At 39.8% G+C, this 16,068-nt stretch overlaps 1 protein-coding gene across 14 annotated transcripts in view; it reads left to right on the forward strand.

Moving 5' to 3' along the window:
• RALGAPA2 (Ral GTPase activating protein catalytic subunit alpha 2) overlaps positions 1-16,068 on the forward strand; it is a 323,319-nt gene that overhangs the window by 184,060 nt on the left and 123,191 nt on the right. For all 14 annotated transcript variants that reach the window (XM_070588734.1, XM_070588729.1, XM_070588728.1 and 11 more), the window contains 4 exons: positions 5,656-5,764; positions 11,174-11,284; positions 12,640-12,708; positions 12,989-13,126. In XM_070588734.1, coding sequence (XP_070444835.1) covers positions 5,656-5,764; positions 11,174-11,284; positions 12,640-12,708; positions 12,989-13,126 — 427 coding nt within the window. The remainder of the gene's footprint in view (positions 1-5,655; positions 5,765-11,173; positions 11,285-12,639; positions 12,709-12,988; positions 13,127-16,068) is intronic.

Here is a 16,068-nt window from a genome sequence, read left to right on the forward strand (position 1 = left end):
CGGATATTTTTAATAAGTAATAAAATGGAAGGATAAACCACAAACTTACAAAAATGATATACATATAGGGTAGCGATTCTCAACCAGAGGTGATTTTTGTACCCTAGGAGACATTTGGCAATGTTTGGAAACATTTTGGTTGTTTCTGCCAGGCATCTGAGGTTGCTAGCAGTCTGTGACCAAGGTGTGAGGCTTTCTTGGCCACCTTTTGTGGTTAGTGCCATTAAGTAAATTCCAACTCCTGGCGACGCTGTATACAGCAGAGCGGAACCCTGCGTAGTCTTTTTGCGCCATCCTCTCACCTTCTGGCACTGTATCAGACAATGCTCCACTGCTGTTCACAGGGTTTCCATGGCCAATTCTTTTCAGAAGTGGATTGTCAGGTCTTTCTTCTGGACTCCTTTCAGCAGAGTCTAGAAGCTTTGCTAAACCTATCCACCATGGGTGGCCTTGCTGGTATTTGAAATACCGGTGGCCTAGCTTTTAGCATCACAGCAACATGCAGCCGCCACAGTAAGATAACAACAGATGGGTGGTGTGGTTGCCTGACCGGGAGGCAAACCTGGGCTGTGGAGGTGAGAGCACCGAATCTTTTTTTTTTTTTTAAAGATTTTTTTTTTTTTTTTCCTTTTTCTCCCTAAAGCCCCCCGGTACATTGTTGTGTATTCTTCGTTGTGGGTCCTTCTAGTTGTAGCATATGGGACGCCGCCTCAGCGTGGCTTGATGAGCAGTGCCATGTTCATGCCCAGGATTCGAACCAACGAAACACTGGGCTGCCTGCAGCGGAGGGCACGAACTTAACCACTCAGCCACGGGGCCAGCCCCGAGAGCACCGAATCTTAACCACTAGATTTCCCCAGGTCACCTACATGATGAAAAATTTCTACTTCTTCTCCCAAGGTAAAGCCCAAAGCAGGGAGCACTGGTGAAAGGGAATTATCCTTTCTGATCGTTAACCTCCAACCCCATGAGGTCCGCAGAAGCCCACCTCAGCCTCCTGCTGCCTCCTAGGTATTGGCTCGTGCCCTGCTCCCTGGTCTAGGCTCATTCCAGTTTAGCAGCCTATCACCCGTCACTGTCTTGTTAGCTCTTTGATGATTTTAACGGATTCCTTCTTTTTGTATTTTATCTAACTTCTTCAGTTGTCTTCAGTGGATGGTTTAGTCTAAATTTTCTAGTCTGCCATTACTAGAAGCTATAAATTCATTATCAGTTTGCTAATATTAAAGTAACTTTGCGTTTTGGGATAAACCCAGCTTCATTTATACAGTGCTGGATCTGGTTTGACTAGTGTTTTGTTCCGGGAAGTTGCATGTACATGCGTGTTCGTGGCCCGTAGTTCTCTTTTACCATCCTGTCCTCATCAGGCTTAATTGCGAGGTTATATAGTCTCACAAAATAAGTGAAGTATTGTTTCATTCTCTTTAGTCAGCAAGCGTTTTTGTAAAATTAGAGTTCTTGTGTATTTAGTAGACCTTAATGGTAAAACTGTCTAGGTCTGGTATTTTCTTTATGAGAAGGTTAACCACTGACTATTTTCCTCATTGATTTTAGGAATATTGAGGTTTTCTTCTCTTTTTTTTGAACAGTTTACATAAACTAAAATTTTCTAGAAGTTTGTCCGTTCCAAGTTTTGAAATATACTGGCATACAGGATGTGTCCATTGTCTTCTTACAGTCCTTTATCTCTTTCACTTTGTAACTATATGCATTTTTTAATCTCTAACACTTTTTATGTGTTCCCTGATTTTCCCCACTAGACTTGCCACAGATTTGTCAACTTTATTCATCTTTTTAAAGAATAGACTTTTGTCTTTGTTCAGCCTCTCTGTTCTATATTTGTTTTTATTTCCTACTTTCTGCTCTTTTTTATGTTCTTTCTCCTACTTTGTTTATACTCCATTATTCCTTTTCTTACTTTTTAAGTTGCACATTTAGTATATTCTCAGCCTTTCTTCTTTACAAATACAAACATTTAAGTCTACATGTTTATTTCGAGGTACAACTTTATCTGAGTTCTGTAAGTTTTGGTGCGTAATATTTTCCATTACAAATTTTCTCCATCTTCCATTATGATTCCTTCATTGAGTCATGGTTTATTTAGAAATATATTTCTTAATTTCCAAACAGCCAGTCATTTCTGTTTATCGTTTTGCTACTGATATGTTAGTTAATTGCATTGTGGATCCAAAATGTTGTCTGACTGATAACAGTCTGAAATTGTTGAGATTTGCCTTATGACCCAATATGTAGACAGTTTTTGCAAATATATCATATATGCTTGAAAAGAATGTGTACACTGTTCTCCATTTGTTGAGTGCAGTGCTCCAGATGTGTCCATTAATTTTTTTAACCATATGCTTCAAATATTTCATATCCTTTCTAATTTTTTTTCATCATCTTAATAATTTACTGAGAGAGAGATGTTAAAATCTCCTACTATTATGGTGCATTTATCTATTTCTCCTTGTATATCTGCCTATTTTTGTTTTATATATTTTGAAGCTATGTTATTAGCTGCATAGAAGTTTATAATTATCATCTCTATAGTGGATCAAATCTTTTATATTTATATAGTGACACTCTTTATCTTTAAGAATGATTTTTTTATGTTAAAGGCCACTTGTCTGATATTGATTCAGCTATTTTTTAATAATATTTTCTATGTTTTAAAATTTAACCTTTTTATATTGTTCTTTTTAAATCTCTTTGCAAAAACTGTACATACTTGATTTTATGCATTTACCCTATTTGATCTTTATCTTTTAACTGAAGCTTTAGTTCATTTACATTTATTACAATTACTGAGATATTTGGATGTATTTCTTACATCTTATTTTATACTTTGTTCTTATTCCTTCTTAATATTTCTTTCATTTTCTCCTTTTTATTTCGTTTGGTTTTTTATCTTCTTTTCTTTCTCTCGTTCTTTCTTTTTTCCTTCCTTCCTTCTTTCTTTTCTTTCAGATTGATTATATTTTCTACATTCCATTTATTACCTCTATTTTTGGAATTTTCAGACTCTCAGTTCTTTTAGAGGTTACCTTAGAAATTTTAATATGCGTACTTCTATTTCCTAATTCTGAAGTTAGTCTGTCTTTACCCTCTTCCTGAATAATGCCAATTCCTTAGAACATCATCTGATGTTGCTCCTACAGCTCTACAGCTGCTCCTTCCTGGTATCCCTCCTCTACTTAACCCCTGAATGTTAGAGTGACTCAGGGTTCAGGGCTGGTCTGCTTCTCTCTCCATCACTTTCTTAGGTGCTCTTATTTATTCTAACCAGACTTTAAATACCACCTACTTACTGATGATACTGAATTTATTTACCTAGACCCTTCTGTGAACCCCCTAGATATTCAGGCTTATATATTAAACTGCCTACTTGACATCTCAACTTGGATGTCTTAGCACATCCAAACTTAACACAACCATAACTGAACCTTGAGTCTGCTGTCTGACCCCAAACCCTTACTTTCCAGTAAATGGCACCATTATCTACCCAGATTTTCAATCCAGAAACTTGAGGAAAATCCTTGTTTTTCCCATACCCACCACATTCAGAACTTCAATAAATATTGACAATACTTTTCCCCCCCTTTTTCTTTGGCGTAGAAAGCCAAATTTCTCGAGGAGTTAAAAATGGAATAGAAATGTGTGATATTGTCAGTCTTCCTTAGCTGTGTATAAAAGGAGTTAGACAATGAAATTAAGTCCATGTAAGTGTATGTAAGCAAGCAGACTGAAATATGATCAATGTTGCAAATAAATGGAGGATAATTAACTTAGAATATAGTTATAACTATGTGATAATTTAGAAAAATTAAGGAAAAATAATACATTTTTGTTATATAAATTGGAGTGATATGAGGTAACAACAAATAGTATCAAAAGAGTGTGTTAGAATACAGAATGAGAGTGAAGATAGTATTGCCATTAGCTAAAAAAAGAGTCTTGGTAGATAAAACTCATTTGGGATCACAAAGGACGTATTTGGAATATGGAGAACCTTAATTGACAGGAATTCCTAGACATGAGGAGTAACAAAGTATTAGAACGGGAAGATACTAAGTAGAGTGTTAAATGATAAATTTCAAAGAGATAAAATTGTATGAAAGAGCCGTTTATAAGCTAGCGTGGTTTAAAACTCAAGGCAAATAAGGGTCGTTTAGATTGTAAAATCATTTTATGGGTCACAAACATTCTCCATAGTGCCAGGCTAAATGGTTACAGAGTAATGCAGGTGTTCGTAGACATGAGAGAGGTTTGTTCTTAACAAATTATATTTAACAAATAGGTTACTGGGTTGTAAAAAATAAATGTGTAGTCTTAAAATGGTGAAAATATGATTTTGGATATAATTCCAAGTTGTATAGATTTTAGTGGGTTGAACAATCAGTTTGAGTTAAGCTGAGGGGGGAATAAAGAGGCTTTTGGAAAGAATATAGAATACATGGGAATTACTGCAAAGATAAGAATGCAAAGTGCAGTTTCTTGACTGAGAATAAGGGTAGGAGTTAGGCAAGAGAGATAAATTTAGACAGTTCTACACAGTGAGGAAGTCGAGGATTAGGGTTGTGTGGAACTCCGTGCTGCTGTTAGAAAAACAAAAGGGCCTGGCACACCTTGCACACTGCATTGCCCTGCTTTTACTGAGTAAATTTTGGTGGATGGTGACATGGTCTCCAAAGGGTTTTTAATTCATTTAAATAAACTAGTTATGAAGCACTTTGTCTATCTTAATTTAAACAGATGAGAATCCAGTGGAATATGGTGGTTTTAAAACCTCAAAGTATATTGATTTTAATTGCTGAATTATATCGAATACAAAGGAACTTTCAGTATGGAGAACTGGACAGTATTTCTGGTTTGATTGGCACTGGATGTATCCTCTTCTTACAAAGAACAACATGTACATATTACAGCTAATGTCTGCTTCCAGGTTGTAGTTTGAATCCTGCAAGTGAGCACATTTGGGAGCAAGTATTTTAATTTTATATATGGGCATTCAGAAAAAATTAACAGGAATATGAGTTTTTGATCATTGCAAAAGATAGTGGAGTATATCAATTTCAAAGAATTTTACCATTTAAAATTGATAATTAAGATAATTTTTAAAGAACTGTGCAACTTAAAGAATATTTTTTCTTAACACATTGTTTAAAAGAAATAGCAGTGAAATTTATTTTTATTTTAAAACTTGTATTCAGATATTCTTTACAATAAAATACAGGATTTGTCTTCTGTTTGTGGTAGGTGTTGTGTATTTTATTGTAAGGAAAACCATTACAAACTCAGCTTCTAACAATTTCCTAAGATTCATCCTCAAAAATATCTTGAAGAAATAAAATATAATAAAAATTAGTTTCAGCAAAAATAAGTGATATATGGGCTGTGACAACAGAAAATATACCATTTATTTCATTAAGTCTTTATGTGCTAACTATTACCAGTATTTCTGTTTGTCCTGAAAATACTATTTGAAAGCCTATTGAGAGTATCTCATCTTCTCTCTCAAGAAGACATTCTGTTAATGTATCTATAATTTTTGCTACTTTATATAAAAAGATTTAAAATATTTTGTCATTTGAAAAAAACCAAGAAAATACATTAAATTTCATGAGCGTTTTCCTCCTTTTCCTTCTCTTTCAAAAGATGCATTGCCATTTGCTCCCTTGGGGTCTGGATTTGTGAAGAACTTGCGCAGTGTACAAGCCATCCTCAGCTGAAAGCAGCCATCAATGTGATAGGTGTCACTTTGAAGGTATTACCAGTTTGTGATGTGTACTTGACATTAAGCTAGATCCCATTTTTAGTTTGAATTAGCCCCATCTTTATTTTCCCCTACCTTACAGAGAGGTTGGGATTCAAAAGTTCTTTTTATGAGAGCCATGTTGAATGTGTTGTGAGGTTCCCAGGAGAGCCCACCAACGGCTGCTTCCCCTCTGGCAGCCACAACCCGGCTGTCCATAGCATGAGCACTCATGGCTTTAGCCTGAGCCCAAGCCTGGTGGCCAGATGGGGTTCCTCTGGTGACTGGGCAGCTCCTGTGGCAAGCAAGATAGCTGTCACCTTCTGGTGGGAGTGACAAGAAAGTGGAATTTCATGCTCTGGTGTCTTCAGCAGGACTTGGAGAGACCTGACAGTCCCAGTTAGCGGCCCTGAGTGCTCGCCGTCCAGCTGGGCCGTGGGCACTTTTAGGACATCTTTTTCCCTTTCTTTATTAATGAGAAGAAGGGCTACCATTTACTGGGCACTCCCGCTGGGCCAGATTCATGGCAAAGTTTCTAAATACTTTTGTTAATCTTCACAACAGCTCTGCAGAGTAGATGTTATAATCCCTTTGACACGCCAGAGGAAAGCAAAGCCCAGAGTAATCAGGTTGTGAGCCCATAGCCATGTAGGTATAACGATGGAACCAGCACTGAGAGCAGAGCTGTGTGACAGTAAAGACACACCTGAACTTCTATATGCGCTGTTAGGCCACTTCCTACAACAGAGCTCAAATCCTGCTGTGTCCTTTCTGGCTCCTGCTTAGAAATGGTGGTAATAATTAGCGTTGCTGTTGTTACACCTTCAGAACCAGGGAGTGCCCAGTCCCTGCGAGGCACTGTGCTGACAGTTTGTGCAAGTTCTCAGTTGCAAAGTAAGTGCCCCATTTTACAGTGGAGGAACTCAGGTGCAGGAGAGTTAAGGACCTTGTTCCAGGTTCTTGCTTGCCCTTCTCTGCTGCCTGCCACGTGCTGCTATAATAGTAACAGCCATTGCAGCTACCCTTGGGATAGTTATCCCCAAGCCAGCAACAGTCCCTATGTCACCCTTTGTGCATTATCTGCTTCAGCCCACAGGATAACCAGCCAGGGGCGTCCCCTACCCATGCCTTGGCTTCCAGCCCCTGCCTGCCTTTGCAGCCTGATTTCCTGGCAGCCCTCCTCACCCACCCCTCCCCCTGGCCAAAATTGGTGCCTCCAGTTCCCTAAGTGTGCCCTCTGACCACTCTACTTGTCACCTCATCCTCCACAACACCTGGGGATGCTCGTTATATCATGAGAGCTGGAAAAACTCTTGCTGCTGATCCCTGTGGTCAGGAATGGAAAATTGCTCAAACCAAGGTATCACTTAGGGGTGCTCCCTCTGGCCTGAGCATGGTGCCAACCCCTGACCTTTGTTATGTGTTTAATCCTTGGAATCATCCAATGAGATGAAGGGTTACTAGTACCTCCACTTCACAGATGAGGAAAATGAGCTGAGTGGGAACTAAGGAGCTTCCCAGGGTTAACCCAGGATGCTCTGGCCCCACGTTTGGGCTTTTGCACAACTGTGGTGTTCAAGACACTCCCCCTGACTCCCAAAGACCTGGAGAAATATTCACATATAATTATTAAAGTGAAAAAGGTTGGATATCAATTGTATATCTATAGCTTCCAATTCACTTTTTTAATCCCCATTTTTCTCAATTCTAAGATCTATTTCTCAAATTTTAATCTTTCTTAAATCTAGAAATGTATATTTAATGTGATATGGTTCCTCCACCTCTACACCTTTCCTGGAAAAGGTGTTAATAATTTAATGGTATCTTAGAATGAAGATACTTCTACATATATGGTTTTATATAGTATAGAAGAGAGAGAGGGACTTTGAAACAAGAGTAGAAGGATATAAGATGGCTTACATTTTTTCTTTATATTTCCACAAATTTTCAGGAGTTTTTGTAGTTTTTCTATAATCATGAGGAAAAATATAATGGCACCAGAAAAATGTGACTGCCATGTATTGAGCCCTTGCTCTGTCAGGGGTGTGCCAGCACAGTGCATGGACTGTCCATAGAATCCTGCCGCTCCTGGGCCGGTGCTGCTGCTCTCCCTATTTAAGAGATAAAGGAGAAAGTGACTGACTGAGGGAGGCCAAGGAACTTGCTCCAGCTTGAACTGCTGACAAATCAGAGGGCCAAGATGAGCCAAATCAGTCTCCCTTTAACCATTATTAAGAACAGAGGAAGACTCGTGACTTAAGTCCTGGTCTCTGGGACAGCACCCGCCCCCCCTCCCTCTGATACCTCTGTTGCTGTGCCAGTTGGGTTTTTACCGAAGGACTTAGTGCATAAATCTAAGAGAACCAAGGACAAGAAGGGAAACGGTCGCCACAGGAGCAAGGGGACAGCAGCCACTCTGAGAAAAGGGGCCTAAGGGAGGCTTGGGGCTCTGCCAGGAGGGAGAGAGGTGGAGGGAGAGGAGGAGGTGGCAGAGCAGGCAGTTGGGGGCACGAGCCCTGGAAGGGTTCCTGCCTTACGGGCTTCACACAGCTCCAGGCACTGCTCTGCTGTAACTGTGTCCCTCAGAAACAATGGGTGCGGTCAACCCAGGTGTTCCCTCAGTTGTGGGAAGAGCATGGTCAGCATGGGCTAGGGAAGTGTTCCCCAAGGGGTGTAGATGAGAACCAGCCTGCCCCTACAACAGTGAATGGGAACAGTCTAGCTGCGCAGCCGCCTGGAGAATTCCGCTGGGCTAGTTGTTTGCTTCTGGTGGGGTAGCCTGTCAGCAGTGGAGGTGGGGAGTTGATCTAAGCTGAAGCCAGACTTATACACTTAGCATCCCATTGAGGAAGAGGACGTGGGCTGAGGGCACTAGAGTGGCAGCATGGGCTCAAGCTCAGGTGAGTTGCCTCCCAGGCACCTGAGTGAGAGGAGGCCTGACCTGAGCCCCCGCCCTCAGTTCCACCTGCTTCTCCTTTCTCTTACCCCATCTTATGAGACATCATTGACCTTCTCTCCTCCTTACCCCACCACCCTCTCCAGTCACAGTCTTGCTGCCCCAGGGCCATCTTTTACCTGGGCTAGCTCCCTGTACCGGAAACTGAGCTTCCTAACACCTCGCCACGCCATGGCCCTGGTTTAGCCCCCAACAGATCTGCCCGCCATACTGCCACCGGAGGGATCTGTCCTTCAGAGTAAGGACTGTATCTGCCTGGTACATCGTGTGCCCTGTGCTTTTAATTCAGTGCTGGCACATTGTCAGTACTCCATGAATATGTGCCCAATGAGTGCGTGAGTGAATGAATGATTTATTTCATCCTGCCATTCCCCACAGCACTCATCTGTCAGTAATACTATCCCACTTCTGACCCTCCGCACTCACCTTTCTTGCCTAAGTGCCTTGCCCGGCTGCCCACTGCCTGAAAGGAAAGACTCTGGCTCTGCATTCCTCCAGTCTTAGCCCAGCTCTTCCCTCCCTCTTTGATGCTTTCTCTCTGCTATCTGCCCCTCTCTCTCTCACATCACCCCTTTCTGTCCATAGCCTTTTTGTCTTGTCTGCCATAGCTTTCATTTCATCATTTTCCTCGTCTGTTTCTAGCCTGATGTTTCTATGACTTGGCCATGACTTGATTGCTCTGATGCAACAGAAACACACCCAGCGCCCACTCGTCTTCTTCCATTCCCTCCATGTTCTATCCTCACCTCAAACACACCATGCATTTTCCCTCAGGGGGCTGTGCTGGACATTAGGAATACAGTGGTGAGTAAGATGCAGGAAAATAAACACACAAAAGAGCAAGCAGACAAACACAAAAGATCAGGTCTGATAGCTTTTGATACCATAAAAAATCTATTACAGGGGAACTGGATGGAGCTGCAGACCTGGAGGGGGTAGACTGCTACTCCTTTGGATGGGCATGGTGGCCCTGTGAAAGAGATAACATTTAATGCCATGATTTAAAAGATATGGCAGTGCTGGCCAAATGCAGACCTGGGGAACAAGTCCCAGGCAAAGCAGGGAGCAGTTGCAAAGGTCCTGGGACAGAAACAAGCTAGAACATTTGAGAGATGGGAAGAGACCCATGAGGATCAGGTCGTCTGGAACTTCGATGGCCAGAGGAGGCTGTGAAGAGCCCCTTGAGTGCAGATGCTCTTGCCCTAGGTTCACCTTGTGCCTGTCAGGGAGGGGCAGTCAGTAACTGTTTATTCTGTAGAATTAAAAAATTGATCATCTTTCCCTTACCTTCTTCCTTATCCTGTGCATTTGTCAGTGAGATGCTAAATGTTGTCTTTTCCTTGGTGTTTATGTGTTGCTCATGTCAGCTGGTGTCTGCTTCATGTGACTTGGAGTTCTTGGTGTAGAAGTACCTAAGCTACATATCCAGAAGTTTCCCTAGAGAAAGATGCAGAATCAGTGACAAACCTCTCTTCTCTAGATAACGAGATATGGATAGCAGGGTAGCCCAGGTTCTGACCAAGGAGAGAAACACAGGATGCCCTCATCCCTCTTGTGCATCCCCAGCCAATGGTCCTTACAGGTACTGCCCCTTAGACATACCATCTCACAAGAAATAGAAGCAGCCAGAGGATCTTGGACACAAGCCAGACTCAGAAAACATGCTCAAAGTAATTGAATACGGTGTTGTGTTGCTTAACGACAGGAAGACATTCTGAGAGAGGCGTTGTTAGGCGATTTTGTCATTGTGAGAACATCACGGAGTATACTTACACAAACCTAGATGGTATAGCCTACTACATATGTAGGCTACGTGGTACTAATCTTATGGGACCACTGTTGTATATGCAGTCTGTCGTTGACTAAAACGTCATTGTGTGATGCATGACTGTGTACCATAATTTATGAATTATGTTCTCATAGTCCCAAATTTTTCACATTTCTTAGTATCTTATGCATGCAGATTAAGTTTAACTTCATAGGATAGAAAGTCATTTGATTGATCCCTGTTTCTCCATGTGTAAAATGAAGATACCATCTCCCGTGCAGAGCTGTTAATGAAGAGTTATCAATGTGAGAATGAGTAAAATCCTTGTAAAAGGTTCAGCACACAGGGGATAGTCAATAATTTGCTAAGTTTTAATTTCCTCTAATTGTCAAAACTATGATTTATATGATCTGAAGGCTTTTGAAATTATTGTTTTAATTTCCAAGTGATTAAATGACAGCTGCCTGTTTCTGTATGTTATGTAAACTAGTACAGCTAGTCTAGACAAGAGGCAGTCAAGAGTAGGGGCTGTGTATAAACTATCTGGTAATAGGATACATGTTTCATAAATTTCATGCAAAACAAGGAAGTGTATCCCTATATGGAGCTGGAAAGAAAGAACTGTTTTCTTCTTCCTTAGAAATAATGTACATGTTAAATTGGGTCATTTACTTTGGGGTTTTGTTTCTTTCTATAGTTTCCTAACAAAATCGTGGCTCAGGTAGCCTGTGATGTTCTTCAGTTGCTGGTTTCCTACTGGGAAAAGCTTCAGATGTTTGAAACCTCTTTGCCTCGGAAAATTGCAGAAGTAAGTCTTTTTCTTGTAATGCTAAAATGTAAGCATTTCCTTTAATATATTTGATATTTAATTAATTATAGATACTCAGATAATTGTTAGAGAACTGAGTATTAAATTGCCATATGAGTCATTCATTTTAAGATTAAAGTGCACTGGATCTTCTCAGCTGTGATTTCAAGCACTACATAAAGAAGCCACCAGTGTTTCAGGGCAGAGCCTTACACTTGGGGAGTTTGAAAGGCAGACACGATCACAACAAAGAGACCTTTTGTAGATTGGGCTTCATTCATCAAGAGTAATTTGGATGGTGCCAACAAGAAGTAGGCAGCTGGTTATGATGCCCTCCATGTGGGGGCGGGGCTGGGGGCATGGTTGTGTAAAACAGGAGTCTCTCCCAGACTGAAGCCCCTACCATGCGCTCTGCCGTTGCATGATTACTCAGCTCTAATGAGATTACTACTATAATACCCTCTGTGGGGTAATTGGTGGAGTAGAAGGACAGAAGGACCAGGAAGAATCATCTCAAGGATAATGTCCTGGAGGTCAGCGACATTTCAGGGTGCTCTGTGTGTACAGGAGCAGGGACCATCATCCTGTGGGTGCCTAGTGGTGAGGCACAGCCGTTCCTGCCTCTTGGTATAGCTGCACTTTTTAAAACATGCTCTGTTCTTTACACATCCAATGGTACCTCTTCAAGGAAATTTGATTTTCCTCCATGTGGTGTTATAGGGAGAAAGAAGAGAGATTGATTTATTTTCTCTCAGCCCTAGACAGATTTCACCAGTGAGACCACTTTGGTCTCTCAAAGATACATCAGAAATCGTAAGTGATTTTCGACCTTATGAGACCTAGAGTGAAATAGAACTTTGGACATAGCAATATAAGATTCTGCAAAATGTAAAGTTGCGTTTTAGGGCAACCATATAATTTATCTTCCAAACAGCAATACCTTTGAGAATGAAAGGGATGCTGTGACACAAGGATGGCAGGTAGAGAACTGGGGTATTTATAAGATAATTAAATGGGAGCATTTTCATAATTATTTTTGAAAATACTTTTTGCTTTCATTGTGAAAGGTGTGGAGGCCAATGATGGAAATTGTCTGACTGCAGAAATATTCCTTTCTCTGGGGCCCCCAGTTTGACCATCAGTAAAGTCGAGTAGAAACCAGGCAAGGCCCCATTGCCTTCCCCGATTTTCGAGATCATGCATATCTCCAAACTGGCTCTTTGCTTTTTGTCACCTTCCTCTAGGGAATTGACACCAAGCTGGATTTAGTTGCAAAGCTGTCTTGGGACTCCTATCATATGGCTTCTAAAAGTATTACTATGGTCTGTTTGATTGGGGATTTGTCTTTTATGCAGATCCTTGTGGCCACAATTGCTTTTCTTTTACCAAGTGCGGAGTACTCCTCAGTGGAAACAGATAAGAAGGTAGGTGGCATATTAACTAAGTTTTCGCTAGAGTTTGTTTTTAAATATGTAAGACAGAATGATGAATGATGTTACGTGTAGCGATATCCTTTATAATATTTTTCTGCATTGGCTCTAACAGTCTCTCCTATGCAAACTTTGTTCATGCATTCATTCCTTTTGCATTTGTGTGTCCATTGAATAATTACTTTTGTGCAGCGACAGTTCTGTTGTTTGTTATTACATGTAGTGAAGTTTAAGAGACTGCAGTATATGGTACTGGGCCTGTTTCCTCTTCCAGTTTATTGTGTCCTTACTGCTCTGCCTCTTGGACTGGTGCATGGCGTTGCCGGTGAACACCCTTCTCCACCCAGTGTCCACAGCGGCCCTGGAGGAGCAACACTCAGCCAGAGCCCCTTTGCTGGATTATATCTACAGGGTGAGTTTCCAGCTGGGCCTCAAAGGTGTGGATTATGGAATTAAGCATTGGAGAATTACCAAAATACATTTTATGCATTTACTTCTTTATCTATGTCCTTTTGAAAAGGATTTATGAGGCTTAAACATTTTAAAAGAAATGAATAACTTAAGGAGTGAAAACAGAACAGATATAATTGTAAAGAACTGGTTAACAAATGCAAGGTGCATGCATTTTTACATGACTGTCATCTTTAAACAACTGCAGTTTGATCAGAATCCCCCAATTTTCATGTAACGTGGTCTTTTTAAAGACCGTGATCATTTAAAAAAGAACTGTTTATATTGTAGGAATATCCAGAGCCTTAGTTTGACAAAATCTGTTAATCAAAGAAAGAAAAAAGTATTAATGGTTCCAGTAATCTCTTTGCTTTAAAAGACCTTAAGAAATAAATTAAGAAAATATATCACATGAAAGTAATTAGCCTCATTTTTTATAGTACTTAAAATATTTGAATTTCAAACCCTACTGATGACCAGGTGTGGTATTTTGCTCTGGACCCTTTATTCTACCCTTCCCTATCAGCCTTACAGGCAGTCCCTCCTGTGAAAGCCCAATTTAGTCATTATTTGTCTGTTTATCTCTCTATCTATTTAGCATTTGTGTGTTCATTGAATAATTGCTGTTGCCTAGGAACAATTCTGTTGTTTATGTTTTTAGTAATAAACTTTTAATAATAGTAAAAAAAAAAAGATTCCAAGTCATTAACTAATTATTTTGTTGCTTTATTTTAAAATATATTAAATTAAACAAAACACCACTTAACCATGGTTAAAATTCTACTAAAAAGTATTGTGTATTTTTAAATGGTTTCTTCAGTGGTCAAAGATTTTAATAACTATATTAGGATTAATTAGATACTTGTGGCATACTTTTGGCTTATAAACCTGTATAAGGTTTGGCTTAACCAACTAAAGTAGCCACAATCATTTAAATTCATCTTTTTTCTAATTTATTTCTTAAAAGATTTCTCTTAAAATTGCTTTACCAATATAAAAGTCACCTCATAGTTAACATGATTCATAAATTTATTGAATAACTCTTTATTGCATTTTTAAAGGAAACTTTTTATTGAAATATAATATGCATCCAGAAAACCACTTCAATCATAAGTGAAAGCTTGATGAATTTTTGCCAAGTGAGCACACCTATAAGACCAGATCCCAGCTCTGGGAACAGAACATTCCTAGCATCCCTGAAGCCTCCACTGTGTCTCCTCCTAGTCACTACCCCCATAAACATACCCAGGGTAACCCCTATCCTGTCTGACAGTATAGATTTGTTTTGCCTATTTTTTAATTTTGTATGGATAGAATTATACAGTGTGTGCTTTTGTGTCTGACGTCTTTCACTCAACATTATTTTTGAGGGATTCACTCATACTGTTATGAATAGTCGTAGATTTTTCACTGTCATTGCTATTTAGTATTACACAGTGAGAATAAACTATGATTTATTTATACTACTGTTGATGGACATTGGGTAGTTTAGAGTTTGGGACCATAAAATAATTCTGTGAACATTCCATTCTAGTATGTCTTTTGGTACACAGATGTATGCATTTCTGTTGGGTGTATACCTAGGAGAGGTGTTGCTAGAATACATGTGTTCTACTTTAGTAATGAACACTAAATAATTTTCTGGTGTGGTTGTGCTAATTAACACTGTCACCAACAGTGTCTGAGAATTGCAGTTGCTTTACATTCTTGCTGACACTTTGCTATCTGATAGGTATGCCATGGCATTGTGGTTTTAATTTGCATTTATTATATTTATTGCATTTGACTAATAGAAATTAATGCTCTCAATGACAGAAGCTCAATTTTTATGTTAATAAGAAAGCTACCATAAGGATTTTCCTATACTGCCTTTTTGCTTGGAAGAAGATGTATACAGTTGTCCCCTGCTGACTATAATTCTTGGTCCTTTTTAGCCATGTGCAAAGGTTGCACACACCTAAATCCTCCAGTCCCCAAGAGGCACCACAAGTAGAAGGAACTAAATCGGAAGATGTCCAACCTGATCACAAGGCCTCCTGCCACGTGGGCAAATCAAAGCCAGTCGTCTATATGTGAATTTACTTTGTATAAATATATTTAACCCAAAGATATGTCCTTAGTTTCTAAAATATTACCTTGATTTTCATAAAAATCAGGTTTTTTGAATTTATGATCAAAAAGTAAAATTTAGTGCAGTTATTAGTTCCTTTATACATTTTGGCATACTCAAGATGAATTGTGTGTACATGGCTTGTACGTGCACAAAAGCACAAACAAGAGTAGTTAGAGCTTTAAGTCAACTGCAATTCATAAATAACCAGTGAGTTTTGGGGAAATTAATCTTTTAAAAATAAGAAAACTTTAAAAATTTGTATTAAATTACTTTCATTAATTGTACTTTTAAAAATTAAATTTGCGGGGCTGGCCCCGTGGCCGAGTGGTTAAGTTCGCGCGCTCCGCTGCAGGCGGCCCAGTGTTTCGTCAGTTCGAATCCTGGGCGCGGACATGGCACTGCTCGTCAGACCACGCTGAGGCAGCGTCCCACATGCCACAACTAGAGGAACCCACAACGAAGAATACACAACTATGTACCGGGGGGCTTTGGGGAGAAAAAGGAAAAAATAAAATCTTAAAAAAAAAAAAAAAAAAAAAAAAAATTAAATTTGCCCTTCCAAGTCATGGGGTCACAAGTTACATTAATTCAAATTCATGAATGGTTATAAAGTATACTAATGGTCTCTACTTATTGGTTTCATTCTGCCTTCCACCATGGGTGGTGGTTGTGTATTCTGGAGCTCACCCCACAGCTACTCTTCATCTCCTGATTTAGTTTCTTCCACTTGTGTTGCCTCTGGTGGAGTGAAGCAGGATTTAGGTATGTGCAACCACATAGAATGGCTCAAG

Source organism: Equus przewalskii, chromosome 21, assembly GCF_037783145.1.
Source record: "Equus przewalskii isolate Varuska chromosome 21, EquPr2, whole genome shotgun sequence".
Classification (NCBI taxonomy): domain Eukaryota; kingdom Metazoa; phylum Chordata; class Mammalia; order Perissodactyla; family Equidae; genus Equus; species Equus przewalskii.